At 41.6% G+C, this 15689-nt stretch overlaps 1 protein-coding gene across 4 annotated transcripts in view; it reads right to left on the bottom strand.

Moving 5' to 3' along the window:
- LOC121726250 (presenilin-1) overlaps positions 1–14794 on the bottom strand; it is a 29743-nt gene extending 14949 nt beyond the window's left edge. For 2 of the 4 annotated variants that reach the window (XR_006035511.1, XM_042113516.1), the window contains exons 1-6: positions 14513–14794; positions 13731–13939; positions 13008–13217; positions 12497–12717; positions 5233–5331; positions 4544–4627 (exon numbers count right to left, since the gene is read on the bottom strand). Coding sequence is in view for 3 of the 4 variants with exons in the window: in XM_042113516.1 (XP_041969450.1) it covers positions 4544–4627; positions 5233–5331; positions 12497–12717; positions 13008–13217; positions 13731–13939; positions 14513–14659 (970 nt within the window). In the remaining variant the exon portion in view is untranslated. The remainder of the gene's footprint in view (positions 1–4543; positions 4628–5232; positions 5332–12496; positions 12718–13007; positions 13218–13730; positions 13940–14512) is intronic. The other 2 variants (XM_042113517.1, XM_042113518.1) reach the window with 1 other exon arrangement.
- Between the last annotated feature and the right edge of the window lie 895 nt (positions 14795–15689).

The raw sequence follows: 15689 nt of genomic DNA, 5'->3' as shown, positions 1-15689 counted from the left end.
AAACGCGACCAAAATACGTAGGTCCGTCATTTGCCTATGAATCAACTTCTCTGATAGTACCATCGAAGCAATTGATTCAGCTGGCAAAAGGGCGATTCACGATTCCGTTCAACTCAGATTTGGAAAGTTTATCATGCGTTTAGTAAATTCAAGCGTTTATTGGTTGTGTCGCGATGAAGTTTCCGAATTAGAGTCGAATTGCCCATTGTGAATCGAGACCCGAGAAGGAAGTAAGTAAGACCTACGTTTTTTGGTCAATGGTAGTCGAGGCCATTTAGCCGAAACTTTTTCGTTTTCGCTTCGTTATAGAATCGCCGATCAAAATGTATGCAATTGACACAAGACGAGTCGAACGTCAACGTCATATTAAGAAGGCGACTAATCCAAAATTGTCGATTTTATAAATCATTTTTGTACTTGATAATAAGCCCCGAATTGTTTAATTTTCTAAACACAGATACTACATTATATTTCCGAGAATTCAATCTGAGCGAAAACACGATATCGTAAAATTTTCTCGATAGAAAAAAATCACAAAAATGCATCTAACTTTGACGATTTTTTTCATATATTGCCAAAACCATGCATTAAACTGAGTTAATATTTTTACACATCTAATAAAAGTCTATCGCCGAGGGTTCGACCTAGCGGATTTTTAATATTCTTTATATTTTTAAAGATATTTAAGAAAAACCACATTGGAGCTTCAAAGCTAAATTTGTCTCACCTCTCAGTCGCCAACAGTCGCGTTCGCGCGCGCCTGAGGAGAGGATGTACTTCTTTTTCCTTTACTCCGGATTGAGAAATGTTTAATCGAAACCATGGGAAACAAACAAAAATTAAATAAACACACTAGAAGCAACCATTACAGGAGAAAACGGGAGCCGATGAACAATTGTAGAAGGCTTATTAATTTAGTATAAAATATGTTTATTTGTTTACGAATATGATAATATTATCATGAAAAATAATTTGTCAAACCCATATGTAGCGGCCGCGCATGCGTAGTGCTTTGTGCTTGAGATGATACCATTGGACGATCTGCGTGTATCGTCCAATGGTATCGTCTCATAGCACGAAGCTTCGTAACGATAGACGAATCAGCGGCAGCGGCAATAGAGATTGAAAAAATAAATCGGCTTTAAATCGATATCGTTTTGACAAAAACTAGTGTATGACAGCGATTTGAAAATCGATTTGGTTTCAATGAATGTCGTACTCGATACTATGGAAATATCGAATAAATTTCTTCGGAACAACGCTACGGTCTTGAAATGATAAGATTAAATTGTCAAACAGTGATAACATTATAATATTATATGCAAAATTCACTACTTCGACCATTCGCTTGATAATAAATAATAATAAGAGTATGAACAAAGTTGACGGTACAGTTATGTAAGGATTTAGAAGAGTACATAATATACTTACTACATAATATATTATAACGTCTTTTATACCTATGATATAATTGCCGTTTTGTTTAAAAATATGTTCTTTTGAGGGTTCCGTACCCAAAGGGTAAAAACGGGACCCTATTACTAAGACTTCAATGTCTGTCTGTCCGTCTGTCTGTCTCCAGGCTGTATCTCAAGAACGGCTATAGCTAGACTTCTGAAATTTTCACAGAATGTATACATCTGTTGCCGCTATAACAAAAAATACTAAAAACAAAATAAAATAAATATTTAACGTACAACAAATCTGATTTTTTGCTTGATATCAATAATTGCTATAGCTATAGGCACTTGAAATTTTTACAAAATCCTTAATTTTATTTGTACTTTAATAATGGATAGTAAAATTAATATTAAGAGCTCCCATACAAAAAATACAATTTTTGGGCTATTTTTAGCTCTATAACGGTACGGAACCCGTCGTACGCGAGTCTGACTCACACTTGGCTGATTATTTCGAACTTACTTATTTCTGTTATTCAAAGTAATCACTCGTGCAATCAATGCACCTTTGTCAACGCAGTGGCAGTGTATTCTTAAAAATATCAGCTGGACGGCAGACTACACAAAATCTTTGACATTCCCGAACACGTGATTTTACTAGTATATCGAGATGAAATTTCAGCTGGGTTTTTTATCAGCACCAGCATCAGAGACGATTTTAGTGATACCATGGCGGGTAACTCCGCCGTTAGTTGACGGATTTGCAACATTCTTTTGTTATTGTATAAGATGTAGTCCGAATTTCGTAACATGTTAACAAAAGTGGTGATCTGATGGTGCAATTCATGAGAAATCGAGGGGAGCTAAAAGGAGGAAACTAGCTGACCCGGAAAACATTGTTTTGCCAATTGTTATTTTTTATAGTATCCATATAAAAAGTAAATAAAAACCTATTGTCAGGCCTAACGAATGTAATTATAATCGGTTGAACCGTTTTGGATGAGTTCGCGCACAAACACTGTGACCCGAGAATTTTCTATACATATTTGACTGATGATCCGGCAAACGTCAGTTTGCCACATAAATTATTTCTAGTATCCATAATATATGTAAGTTTAAAACTTCTTATTTAGAGTAGGCTGGTATGTTTGCGACAGAAAAGTAAAATATTTGAATTTTGAAGGACGGCAATGTCAAGTTTGTAAGAACTGAAAAAAATGTTATAAGAGAAAATATATTTTGTGTTCAATTTGGAGGATTTAAATTATAAACGTAATTGTCGTTTCTTTATATTTACAGGTACTTATGTTATTCTATTATTATTTTATTTAGTTATTGTACATATAGTTTTAAATGTTTTACTGTTTGCTTATACATTAAATCTTTAGTTTAATTCAGGTATATTATCAAATAATATACCTGAATTAAACTAAAGATAAAAACAAATAAGTCAGGTAATTTTAAATTTTAAAAATTTAAAATTACCTGCACTACACCTGATGATGATTTTATCGAAACCGGTCGTGTAAAACATAATTGTTATTAATAAAAGTGGAAAAAGTGCATGAAAAGTGTATATTATTACTGTGAAACATGAATTTCCACCAAGAAGTTACGGTACATTCAATATCATATATATTTTATCACGCTAAGACTAATAAGAGCAAAGAAATAGAGGAAAATGTAAAGAAAACGGAGGGAAATTATTTGAAATTGCTTATTATCTTAAGAACTACTGGAGCAATTTTTATGTTATTTGGCAAACATGAAGAATAGACCACGTGAAGGGACAGAGGCTATTTTTGCGGAAAAATGTACAGTTGCGTCAAATTCCTAAATTACGCAAGCAAAGCCGCGCGGAACATCTATATATAATAAAATCGTAGGAAAGTCAATTCTGTACATTGAATATTTTTGTACAATAAATAATACTTGGGATGTGATCTACTATGCTAACGCGGACGAAGTCGCGGGCTACAGCTAGTGTATTTTACGCCAATACACACAAAAACTAACCAAATTCGGACGTGGACGGAGACGTGGCTAGTAGATTATATTAAATAAAGTTATAATATTTTTGTAACAACTACAGCAGAATCGATCTAGTAGTGTCAGAGCCTCTTCGATTTCGATAAATAAACATATCATAAAGTATTACTAGTGTTTATGGCAAAAAGTATTAATTTGATTCTCAAAGTACAGATAGAAAATGTGACTTGAACTTCTCAAAATTTTATCTGATATATTTAGTTATACTACGTTCGTACAAAAAGTGATTACGAGAATAATTACACCAAATAGCCGCGGTGACATTTTGAATGCGTTGGGCGAGTGCGGGGGGTATGAAGTGCGCGGGTGAAAACCGATTTTTTTCTGTCATAGGTCGCCCCCTTAACGAACGCTTATGTCAATTCCATACATTTTCATCGGCGATTCTATAACGAAGCGATAACGAAAAAATTCTGGCTCACCCTCCTGGTCTGCCATCTTCCTATGAATCACCATCTCTGTTAGTATTATTCATTCTGATCTTTACGTAGGCAAAACATTGAATTTGAACCCAATTAATTCCCTCTTTTTTTATTGCGAGATAAATAAGCATAAATTAATCCTTCGATCGCGGATTCTTGGAAATCTATTGTTCTCGCAGCCACCGTGTGGCTTGGGGAGTTGAAGCGTAAAAACAATATCATGCTTCTTGCATGATATTGTTTTTACGTTTGGATCGATAGTTAATTTATTATTAAAGCACGCGTTTATTATTGATTGCATGCAACGGCGACAGCTAGTTGAGTTGCGGATGTTAAGGAATTAATTAGTTAATTACACACTGCATTGATGTGCGAATCAGTAACGCAACTTGAGTAGCTCAAACCATGCAGTGACTATTTATAGTCCGGTCAGTCAGCTCTAACAAATTTTACATTGGCCAATCGCTACTTATTCTCTTTCCCTGGGGCGTCCAATTGCAATAGAGCGATAGTTCTATTGCGTGCCCGTGTAAACAAAACAACAATGTGTACATGCGCGAGTAAAAGAGACAGCCAACCATGTGCTCGGCTTTACTTTAAATTTAATATGAATGATCATGATAAAACAGCACGAATGACAATGGGAGGTGTGCATGTTAGTATGTGACGGACCGCGCGGGTTCAGGGGGCGGAGCTCCCGGGGCGGCGCCTCACCTTCACCCTCCACCGGCGCCGCCAGCACGTACATCACCGTCGCTGTAACACAACACAAAATACTTAGACATTCACGAATAAATAATCAAAAATAGGGCTTAAACTAACTTTAACGATTTGAGTGGCGGCCGAAAAGGAAGATAGCCGATCGTGATAGCGTGTTCGGTCAGGCTAAAGCCCTCTGACGTCATTTCGGACGTTGCATATATCTTGCCGTTCACCGAAACTTCTAAAGCTAGATGCAGAATTGTGAGGCTAATTGTGGGTAATGCCACAATAGGTACTACTGTACCGCAAGTGTTGCTTCTCGTCCAAACAATTATCATATTATGTCAATTTGTAAAATACTCATCCAACAATTGTGTACCATTCTAAGTTATTTTTAAACAAACAATTAATATTTAAGTAAAACTTTAACTCTGAAAGCAGTATCTAGATTCTAGACTCTAGCTAGAGTCCAGTGCAATATGCATAAAACAATTTCACTCCCTTATAACTAGGTACATAATATTTCAAGCAATTGTCTTTTCCACTTTGATAACTTACTAAATCAATTATAAATATCAAGATCAATTCTTAATATCAGAAAATGTTTTGTTTTATATTGCTTAACTGGCTTGTGAGTTTTAAATACATGATTTACTTACAGGAGTAAATGAGTGCTGGGAATATGGGTTCATTTCTTTCTTGAGCAGTCTCAACTAATATTCTAAGTGGTCCTTTGGGAGTCAACACAGCTATCAAATCTGAAATACAGAAGCAATGATCACTTAAGGATATCACAATGAACAATGTATTTTGTAGCTATGTTAAATATCGTAAAATATAATATATTGTTACGTGCTAGGGTTCGAAGGATTTGGAGAGAAAGACCTGCTGACTGTCTTGAAGACTTTATTCACTAGCACGTAACAACTGGTGTCAGAAGTGCGATTTGGAGATGCCATTGACTCCGAGAGAGGACTTCAAGGGGAGTGTCAGGACAAGGGCGCAGAGAGCTGCTGCCATTGACTCCGAGAGAGGAGTTGCGGAGACCACACCCACTAGGGGCCAAGCTCCGCCCACTGAGGGACAGGCCCCACCCACCAGGCTCCACCCACTTTGGGTGACGCCCCGCCCACTGGCTCCGCCCACCGGGACCCGCCCACAGGCAACGCCCCCAGGCTCCGCTCACTTTGGGTGTGGCCACGCCCACTGGCTCCGCCCACTTTGGGCGTGGCCACGCCCACTCTGGCCCCGCCCACTCAGGCCACGCCCACCGAGACACGACCACTGGTTCTACCCACCTTGACTCGCCCGTAGCTTCTGCAGCCCCTCAAATGGCTCTTCAATTGGAAAGCATAATTGAGTTGATTCAGGCTTTGCAAGAGGCACAAGACCGCAAGCTCGGTGCTTTGCAAGAGGCACAAGACCGTAAGCTCAGCGCGTTGCAAGAGTCACAAGAGTCACATGATCGCAAGCTCGGCGCTTTGCAGGAGTCACAAGAGCAACAAAAGGACCTCCAGGACCGGCCTCACTGAACTACAGAAAAAAGTAGTGCGCCTGGAAACTACAGGAGTCGCGACGTGTAGTGGAAGTTCTGGAGTGGCACATGGGCCAAGAGTAAAAATGCCACCATACGACGGCACTACTTCTTGGAATGCTTATCGTCAGCAATTCGAGACTGTTGCTTCTGCCAACGGATGGAATGATGAACAATGCCTGACCGCTCTCACTGTTGCGCTCAGAGGGCAAGCTTTGTCGGTCCTAGAAGCGCATACAGGAAATGGGTTTCAAGACCTGATGGAGGCACTTGAATCCAGATACGGGGAGCGACACCTGGAGCACGTGTTCCGTGCCCAACTGCGTGACAGAGTCCAACGTCCAGGAGAAGGACTACAACAATGGGCGTTGCAAATTGAACAACTCGTCAAGAAGGCACACCCAGGAGCTGACGCCAAGATGGTCGACACGAATATTGTGCAAGCATTTGTCGACGGAATCAGAGACCTGGAGGTCAGAGCTGCAGTGAGGCTACGTCACCACACCTCGCTTAAGGACGCATTGGCGCATGCTTTAGAGGTCGAGGCTGTTCGGCGTGACATACGGCAGACCTATAAGATCCGCCAGGTCTCTGAAGAAGTCAAGGAGGTTAAGGCTCCTACGAAGAGAAGTTCTGGAGCCATGTGCTACAAGTGCGGCGAGAGGGGCCATCTTCAGCTTAACTGCCCGCAGAAAGAGACCCAAATGGCAAGGATGAAGATGCTCGAGGGACGTATGGAACAAATGGAGGAGCTGCAAAAGCAAGGGGCCTCGTCCCCTGCCCGGGAGCAGGGAAACGAATAAAAGCCAGGACTAAGGGGCGAGTGCTGGCTGACACGGAGGAAGCCCCGATAACTGTTATCTCCCAAGCATGCAGTGGGAATAGTCTTGTGATTCAGGGGATTAACGGGACGGATTCCAAAATGACTCTAGACACAGGAGCCTCCAGAACAATAGTGAACCCAAATCTAGTAAAAGCCGCAAGAAGACACAAGAGGAGAATTAACTGTCGGCTCCTTACTGCCTCCGGTCAGCCAATACCCGTCCTGGGAGAAATGTCAGTTACGATTAATGTAGGGGGATCCTCATACCCTCATGACGTTATCGTGGCTGAGATTATGGATGATTGCATCTTGGGTTTGGATTTCATGAAGAAGCATAACTGCAGAATTAATGTCGCTGACGGAGTTTTCAAGTGTGGTGAAGAAGAAATTTTCATCCTCGGAGGCGCCTGTGGGAAAGTTGAATGTGTAAAGAAAGTCATAATACCTGGACGAGCGGAAGCTAGAGTGCTGGTGAAACTACCGCCAGCTGGAAAGAAGAAGTTAAATAGATGCGTGTTGATCGAAGACACACCTACCAAGACATCAGCGCAAAAACTGATGACGGCGAGAACCCTTGTTAGTGGAAGCAGTAACGCTGTGGTCAGGGTTTTGAATCTTGGTGATCGCGAGATCTGCTTGAACAAAGGTGACGTCATTGGAAAGTGCGAGGAAGTTGTCTGGATGAGAAAGTGTAGTTCGATCACAGGCTCAGACTCAGCAAACACCAGCAACTATGGAATAGTGACTGAGCTACTCGATGACTGCAAGAGTAATCTGACTTATTCGCAGAGCATGAAAGCTAAGAAGTTTTTACAACGCCACGCGAATATCTTCTCCAGTCAGGAAGGCGACCTTGGAAGAACGTCGATGGTTCAGCACAGGATAGATACTGGAAGCGAGAACCCAATTCGTCAACGAGCAAGACGGATACCCATTGCAAAGGAAAAAGAAGTTGAAGGCCTTTTGGAGGACATGAGAAAGCATAAGATCATTGAACCGTCTGCAAGTCCGTGGTGCTCACCGGTTGTATTAGTGAAGAATAAAGATGGCAGCACAAGATTTTGTGTGGACTACAGACGTCTCAATGATGTCACCAAGAAGGACAGTTATCCATTACCTCGAATCGACGACACTCTGGATACCTTGAGTGGCATGAAATGGTTCTCGACCCTGGACCTGAAATCTGGATACTGGCAGGTGGAAATTCATCCAAAAGACAAGGAGAAGACAGCGTTCTCCACCGGTAAAGGTTTATGGCAGTTTAACGTCATGCCTTTTGGATTGTGCAATGCACCCGCCACATTTGAGCGACTCATGGAGTGTGTACTGGCAGGCTTAGTTGGAGAGGCTTGCTTAGTCTACTTGGACGACGTCATAATTGTTGGCCGCGACTTCGAGGACCATTTGCGAAACTTAGAACGAGTTTTTGCCAAAATAGAGGGGGCCAAGTTAAAGTTGAATCCGAAAAAGTGTCGTTTATTCAGGAGTAAGGTTAATTATCTCGGCCATGTTATCTCCAGTGATGGAATCCAGACGGACCCGGAGAAACTGGAAGCAGTTCAAAATTGGTCAATCCCTAAGAACAAAACCGAAGTGCGGGCATTTCTCGGCCTATGCTCCTACTACAGGCGTTTTGTTAAGGGATTCTCAGAGTTAGCCAAGCCATTACATCGGCTGACAGAAGATAAACGACAGTTTATTTGGGACGAGACCTCTGAAGATTCTTTTCAGAAACTGAAGAAACATTTGTGTGAAACACCAATCCTGGAGTATCCACAAACTGAAGGTCAGTTTATTGTCGACACGGACGCAAGCAACACGGCCATTGGAGGGGTGTTATCTCAAAAACAGGGTGAAAGAGAAGTTGTAATTGCATATTTCAGCAAATCATTATCTAAGCCAGAAAGAAACTACTGTGTGACAAGAAGAGAACTCTTGGCTGTTGTGAAGACGCTACAACATTTTAGCAAATATCTCATCGGCAGACAGTTTTTACTGCGAACTGATCACGCAGCCTTGAAGTGGCTACTGCAATTCAAGAACCTGGAAGGTCAAGTAGCACGATGGATTGAACAGCTCCAGGAGTACGACTTCAAGACCGAACATCGCAGCGGAAAGACGCATGGGAATGCCGACGCACTCTCACGAAGGCCGTGATCAGAAGACTGCAAACATTGTGTTAAGAGCCCGTATGACCCTAACTTGACTACATACTTTAACCTAGATCTCAAAATCTGTAAGGCCTAGAAAACTGATTTTTTGACACAAGTAACTTCAGTTCATAAATATTAAATGCTCAAGACGAAAACACGATTACTCAAAAAATGCTCGATAGTTTATTTTTTACAAAAAACCTTGTTTTAGACACATTTTTGCTTGGATCTTCGAAGTTTGCTGTCTTTTCTTTAATATTTTTTAATATCTAATAAGGTATTGATAAAACCTAAATTTGCTCAAAACACTTTTTTCATAATCATTATAGTTCGTCTTTTATTCAAGTAAAACTAACTCGGCGCTGATTCCGCGCCGTCCTTTTTCACCTGGCATATGAAAGACGGGCGTGAGTGTGAAGAGAGAAGGACGATGTTTGATTTTTAGAGTCAGGTGAGCTCTTAAGCAGGAATCTAATGAAGTAACATTAAAGTTAACGAAAGCAAGTCCTTTGGGTCCATGGGAGAATGATGCTATGAGGGAAGCTCAAGAAAGAGATGACGACCTTCGGCACATCATCACATGGAAGAAACGGGGTGATGTAAAACCAGTCTGGAGTGAGGTTGCACCCACTGGCGCTGTCACCAAGGCGTACTGGGCGCAATGGGACAGTCTGATACTTCAAAACGGAATACTCTACCGGAAATGGGAGAAGACTAACGGCAGAGAGTTCCATCTTCAGATAGTTGTCCCAAGAACGAGAGTGCCGGATGTTCTCCGTGAAATACACGATGGCGTATCAGGAGGTCATCTAGGTGTTAAGAAGAGTTAACAAAAGTGCGAGAACGATTCTACTGGTTGCATTATCGAGACGATGTACAGGATTGGTGCCGCAAATGCACTACTTGCGCTGCAGTGAAGGGACCACAGACCAGGAGCCGTGGGAACCTGCGGTTGTATAACGTTGGCGCACCGTGGGAACGAATTGCAGTTGACGTAGCTGGGCCATTTCCCGCGACGGAATCGGGGAACAAGTATTTTATGGTCGTCATGGATTACTTCACCAAATGGCCCGAAGTGTTCGCCATACCAAACCAAGAAGCTACAACAGTCGCTTCTAAGTTAGTCGAAGAAGTGATATCTCGGTTTGGTGTGCCTCTGGAAATCCGTTCTGATCAGGGCAGGAATTTCGAATCGCAGGTCTTCCAGGAAGTGTGCAGAATTTTGGGAATGCATAAGACGAGGACCGCAGCGTACCATCCACAGTCTGATTGAGAGATTTAACCAGACCCTTGAGAGGCATTTGGCGAAATTGGTAGATGACAAACAAAAGGATTGGGACAAGTACATACCACTCTTCCTTCTGTCGTACCGTACCGCCCAGCATGAGAGCATAAAAGCTACCCCGGCGTATGTCAATTACGGTAGAGAACTACGAGTACCAGTAGACCTTTTGATAGGAGGATCACCGGAAGAACCAAAGACCGTACCAGATTATGTCTGCGATTTAAGGGAAAAGATGCGCTATATACACGCCATGGTTCGGGAAAATGGGTCAGTCAAGTGAGAACATGAAGACCAGATACGACCGGAAATCGAATACAAGCGGCTTCGAAGAAGGGACACTGGTGTGGCTGCATAACCCGACTCGCCGGAAAGGGAAATCTCCAAAGTTGCAGACCAAGTGGGACGGCCCATACAAAGTGGTTACCCGATTGAATGATGTGACTTACAGGATTCAAAAGCAACCAAGAGGGACATTCAAAGTAACAATGATGCTCGGGACGAGCATCTCTAAGAGGGGAGTAGTGTTACGGAACATGGTATACGGACACGTAGTGCCATCTAGCGACAAACCAGCAAAACTTACCGAGGGAACACAGGCAACATAAATCCCCTACTCAATACTAGATGGCGTTAGGTACGCTAGTACATACTCGAATAGACTGTGCTCGAACTTTCTAGAAGTGTCTTGTTTACGTGTTTACCGGTTTATTTTGTTTACGTGTTTACGTGTTTAGTTGTTTATGTTTATTGTGGTACATGCTCGAGCCTCCTAGAAAGTTCCGACACTTGTTTACTTTCTGGAATTCGTCTCGCCATATAAAAAGCCGCAGATAGACGGCGCGGCAGTTCAGTTCGGTTCGAGCGATCATCAAGGCGATTTCCGAGTGCCAACAAGTGATCAATAGTGAGTGAACCAGTGAAACCTTCGACTTGGCTACAACATAGGACAGTGATAGTGCTTAGTGATTGGACCTAGTGATTAGTGTTTGGACTTAGTGCTAAGTGTTGTGACCTAGTGTGTGCTTGTGTGACCTAGACTTAGTGTTTAGTGCAGTGTTAATAAAGTCTTCAAGGGAGTCACCAGGTCTTTCTCTCCAAATCCTTCGAACCCTAGCACGTAACAATATGAAACATTATTTACAGCTGTTGGCAGTCATTTATAAGGGTGTAGTAGTAAAAAAAAGTATGTCGCGAGAATGTAATTTTTATGTCCTTTGCAATAGATTACTCAATGTCTATGCAAATTTCATCAAAATTGGTCTAGTAATTTTGGGTGTAAATAAACTTTTTCTCCGTATATTATATTAATAAGTAAAGGTATATAATCGTCGATCAGCGCGCTCAGGCGGCTGTTGTCTATTTGTGAGACCTATGCAAGTGAACACGGCCTTAGATATAATGTCTCCAAGAGTGAGCTTTTGGTCTTTAAGGTGGGTAAAGCAAAACCTGTGCATGTTCCACCTGTTACTATAAATGGGACCGCGCTTAAAATAGTATCAAAATTTAAATACCTGGGACATATCATTAACGAGGATCTCAGAGATGATGATGATATTGAGAGGGCAAGAAGAGCGTTAGCCGTGCGCTGCAATATGCTAGCCCGCCGGTTTGCGCGGTGTACAGTGGAGGTCAAAATTGCACTTTTTAAAGCTTTTTGTCAACCACTGTATACATGCGCCCTGTGGGTGGCATATACGAGGCGGGCGTTTGACGCTCTTCGTGTCCAATACAATAACGCTTTCAGGATGCTGCTCGCGCTCCCGCGATACTGCAGTGCATCTGGCATGTTCGCTGACGCTAGAACTGACGACTTTCCGTCAGTTTTACGCAAGCGTACAGCGTCACTGATGTGCAGAGTTCGCGAGAGTGACAACAGCATACTGAAGGCGATATGTGGACAAGCTGACGGCGCGATAGCGGCGCACTGGGAGCACGTCCATGTCCATGTTTCTAGTGCGCCGGTACCGTGGCGCAAATACGCCAAATAGTGAAATTAAACTTAATCACTTTTTATCATTACTAACATAGGATTAAAAAATTATTGTTAATTACTAACCGCTATGGGCTGTGATAGTCTGCAATAAACGTATTTTATTTTTATTTATTTTATTTTATAATTAGTAATTACCCCAAATAGATATCACGGCCAGCACGGCCCATGTGGTCCATTCCGGCAGGTACTTGATGAACACCAGAGCCATGAGCGCGGCAATGAATATCAAGTACGCCTGCTGCAGCCTCAGCGGCCCCTTCCAGTGTATCACAATCATGCCCATCACTCCGAAGTTCCACAACACAAACAAGAGGGTTATGTAGTCCATGGGAACATTGAAGGCCCTTAATGCTTCTCTGTAAAAAAATAGTTTAATTTTTATAATATAAAAAAGGCTTTTATTTTTTAGGTGTATGCAACCTAATTTTTTTACCATTAAGCATGCTAATATAAACTTAACGAGGGCTATGCTAACACAGATTTTGACAACCTTTTTTTTTTTATTTAAAATAATATTTATACAAAATGATATAAATTCTTAAGCTATTGGAGATACTGTGCAAGCATAATTTGCCCTTCAAAATCCATGTTGGCAAAGAGCTTACCAATATTGAACTATTTAATCACCTTATTCAAAATTACTTACTCTATGTACAAATATGAAAACAAAAAGAGTAGCATCAGGGAGGACATGATGAGCCAGCCGTGTATGGCCTTGTAACATCTCTTCTTGTACAGCACTATGAGCAGCACCGTCATCAGGGCGATGACACTCAGCAGAATCATAGAATTTGCTAGAGCGTTCCATACTTTTGTCACTGCATACGGACTTTCTTCATGAAATGGTGTATACGCTCTGAAAAAGGATTTATTTTATGCATTGATATATCAAAGAAACTATTATTTTTTTTTTTATGAAAGAAGGGGGCAAACGAGCAAACGGGTCACATGATGGAAAGCAACTTCCGTCGCCCATGGACACTCGCAGCATCAGAAGAGCTGCAGGTGCGTTGCCGGCCTTTTAAGAGGGAATAGGGTAATAGGGGAGGCTAGGGATGGGAAGGGAAGGGAATAGGGGAGGATAGGGAAGGGAATTGGGCCTCCGGTAAACTCACTCACTCGGCGAAACACAGCGCAAGCGCTGTTTCACACCGGTTTTCTGTGAGAACGTGGTATTTCTCCGGTCGAGCCGGCCCATTCGTGCCGAAGCATGGCTCTAGTGAGATATTTTAAATTTTAAAATATGATATTTTAAAATATGAATGTGGTAGGAATCAGGAAATATCTTGCATAACATTTGTTATGATTATCTTTTTAATTTGCTCTTATATTGATCTTCAGTAGAAAAATGTACTAAGAAAATACTTACAAATAAACATCTTTAACTGAGTAGAAGCTGACTGATGATATTGTTGCCACCACAACTATCATACAGAGTGTGACTGGCACAAACAGTTTGATGACATGCCTCGCTCCGTATTTGAGCTCAAGCTCCTCCATCTGTTGGACGGGAGCCGCAGAAGGGTTCTGACCGGAGCCACCTGCACTACTTCCACTGCCATCGGGTGGTTGCACTGCCTGAAATAAGGTTTAGATGATTTAACACCTCCATCATGGGTATCGCAGACATAACAGATTTTGAATTGTTATGCGGCAGCGGCTGCCTCTTGGGGATTGATGGGTTAATAAGGACTTAGAAATAATATTATATCTTGAACACTAACAAAAGAATAACTTTGAGAGACTTGAAGAGAATAAAATTCATAAGTCAATTAAATCTCAGTGAAAATACAATCAACAACATGTTTCATGTGTATGTGCATTATCATCAATGGTCCAATGCATTAATATCTACAGAGTACATTTCATTTACATTGTAATGCAAAAATGCAAAATGTAGGCTAATGAGTCATACTTGCAGAGATACTTTAGATTGGATTTTTTACTATGATTATACATAATACAACATAACTTCCTGCAGGAAGTCTAGTATTATGACATGTTTTGTATACATAACATCACGAAAAGCTTAAAGTTATAAACAAGTATTAGATAAAGCTATGACCGCGATAACCCAAGATGCTTGAATGACTATTGTGTTTTGTGTTAACATTATGCTGTGACTGGATAGGAATTGAAGGCACAACTTACACCATAGTTACGCTGAGAATCAGTCTTTGTCTTCCGCTTCCTCGCGATCCGCTCAGCGATCTCCCTGTCGGGTCGGGCTTCGGCGATGTGGCCATCCATGAGTGCAGTGTGCTCGGTCGCTTCCGCGCCGCTTTCCGAATCACTCATATACAAATAGTCTTTTGCATTATGTTAAAAATTCGCACTGAACATGAACAATCGAAAGATTAACTGAGATAAACACACAACTCTTGAATTAATTCTAAAATCGCTATCGGTTTACAAATCGAAGCTCAAACACAGCTCAAATGACAATTGACAGTTACAACCTTATAAATGTCTTCTTCTTCTTCTTTTTTTATGGCGGCCTCAGTGAGTTGCCAATGTCAGAGTGATTTTGGGTAGACTTTGCTCTTTATTGCAGGTCCAATGGTTACAACTTACCATAGACATAATATATACTGTCGTACTTACAATGAAGGTCGTCTGTCAAAATGACGTTAATTTTCTTAACGCGTGCTTATAAGAGCAATGAAAGTAAAATTATCGGTCTTATAGTTCCGGTCAAGAAACTAGAAAGTCATGACTAGTCACTGACTAGTCCGCGGAAGGCGCCAACCCACCGCGGCGCACGCTGTGCACGGCCACGCGCACGCGTGGACGTGCACGGATTTATTTCTTTGAATACGTGGGTCAACGTTTCCACTGCTGATGTGCACGCTTCCGTGTATCCCGTGCATACAGGTCAGTTGACAAGAGCTCGCACGATCAACACATTTAAACATTGCGCTTGTGTAGTGTCTGTGAATAAGAGCGTGGCGTGACGTCATACTACATACGCATCATAAAAAGTCTGCCCGTCTCTCTCGCGCGCGGTCTATCTTATGAGCGTGAAGGGGACAGTTATTGTTTTTCTTATACTACTGTTTATAAATACAGCGTGATGTTACAAGTTGGTAACGTGTGATCGGCGCGCGGCCAGCGTTCGGAACCGTACGATAATTATCGTACACATGCATACGATAATTTTGTGCATACGTACGATGTACAATAGCATATTATTATCGTACGCAGATTATATGATAATTTTTATCATGATGCAAACATATTATATTTTTAAACATACTGTATAGTGAAATTGCATATGTGTGAGCACTGTGAACGAGCCAGCTTTAGTTAACTGATCTATAGCATGCGT

Source organism: Aricia agestis, chromosome 4 (genome assembly GCF_905147365.1).
Source record: "Aricia agestis chromosome 4, ilAriAges1.1, whole genome shotgun sequence".
Classification (NCBI taxonomy): domain Eukaryota; kingdom Metazoa; phylum Arthropoda; class Insecta; order Lepidoptera; family Lycaenidae; genus Aricia; species Aricia agestis.
The sequence above is the reverse complement of the archived record's forward strand: the minus strand, read 5'-3'. Positions and strand labels throughout refer to the sequence as shown.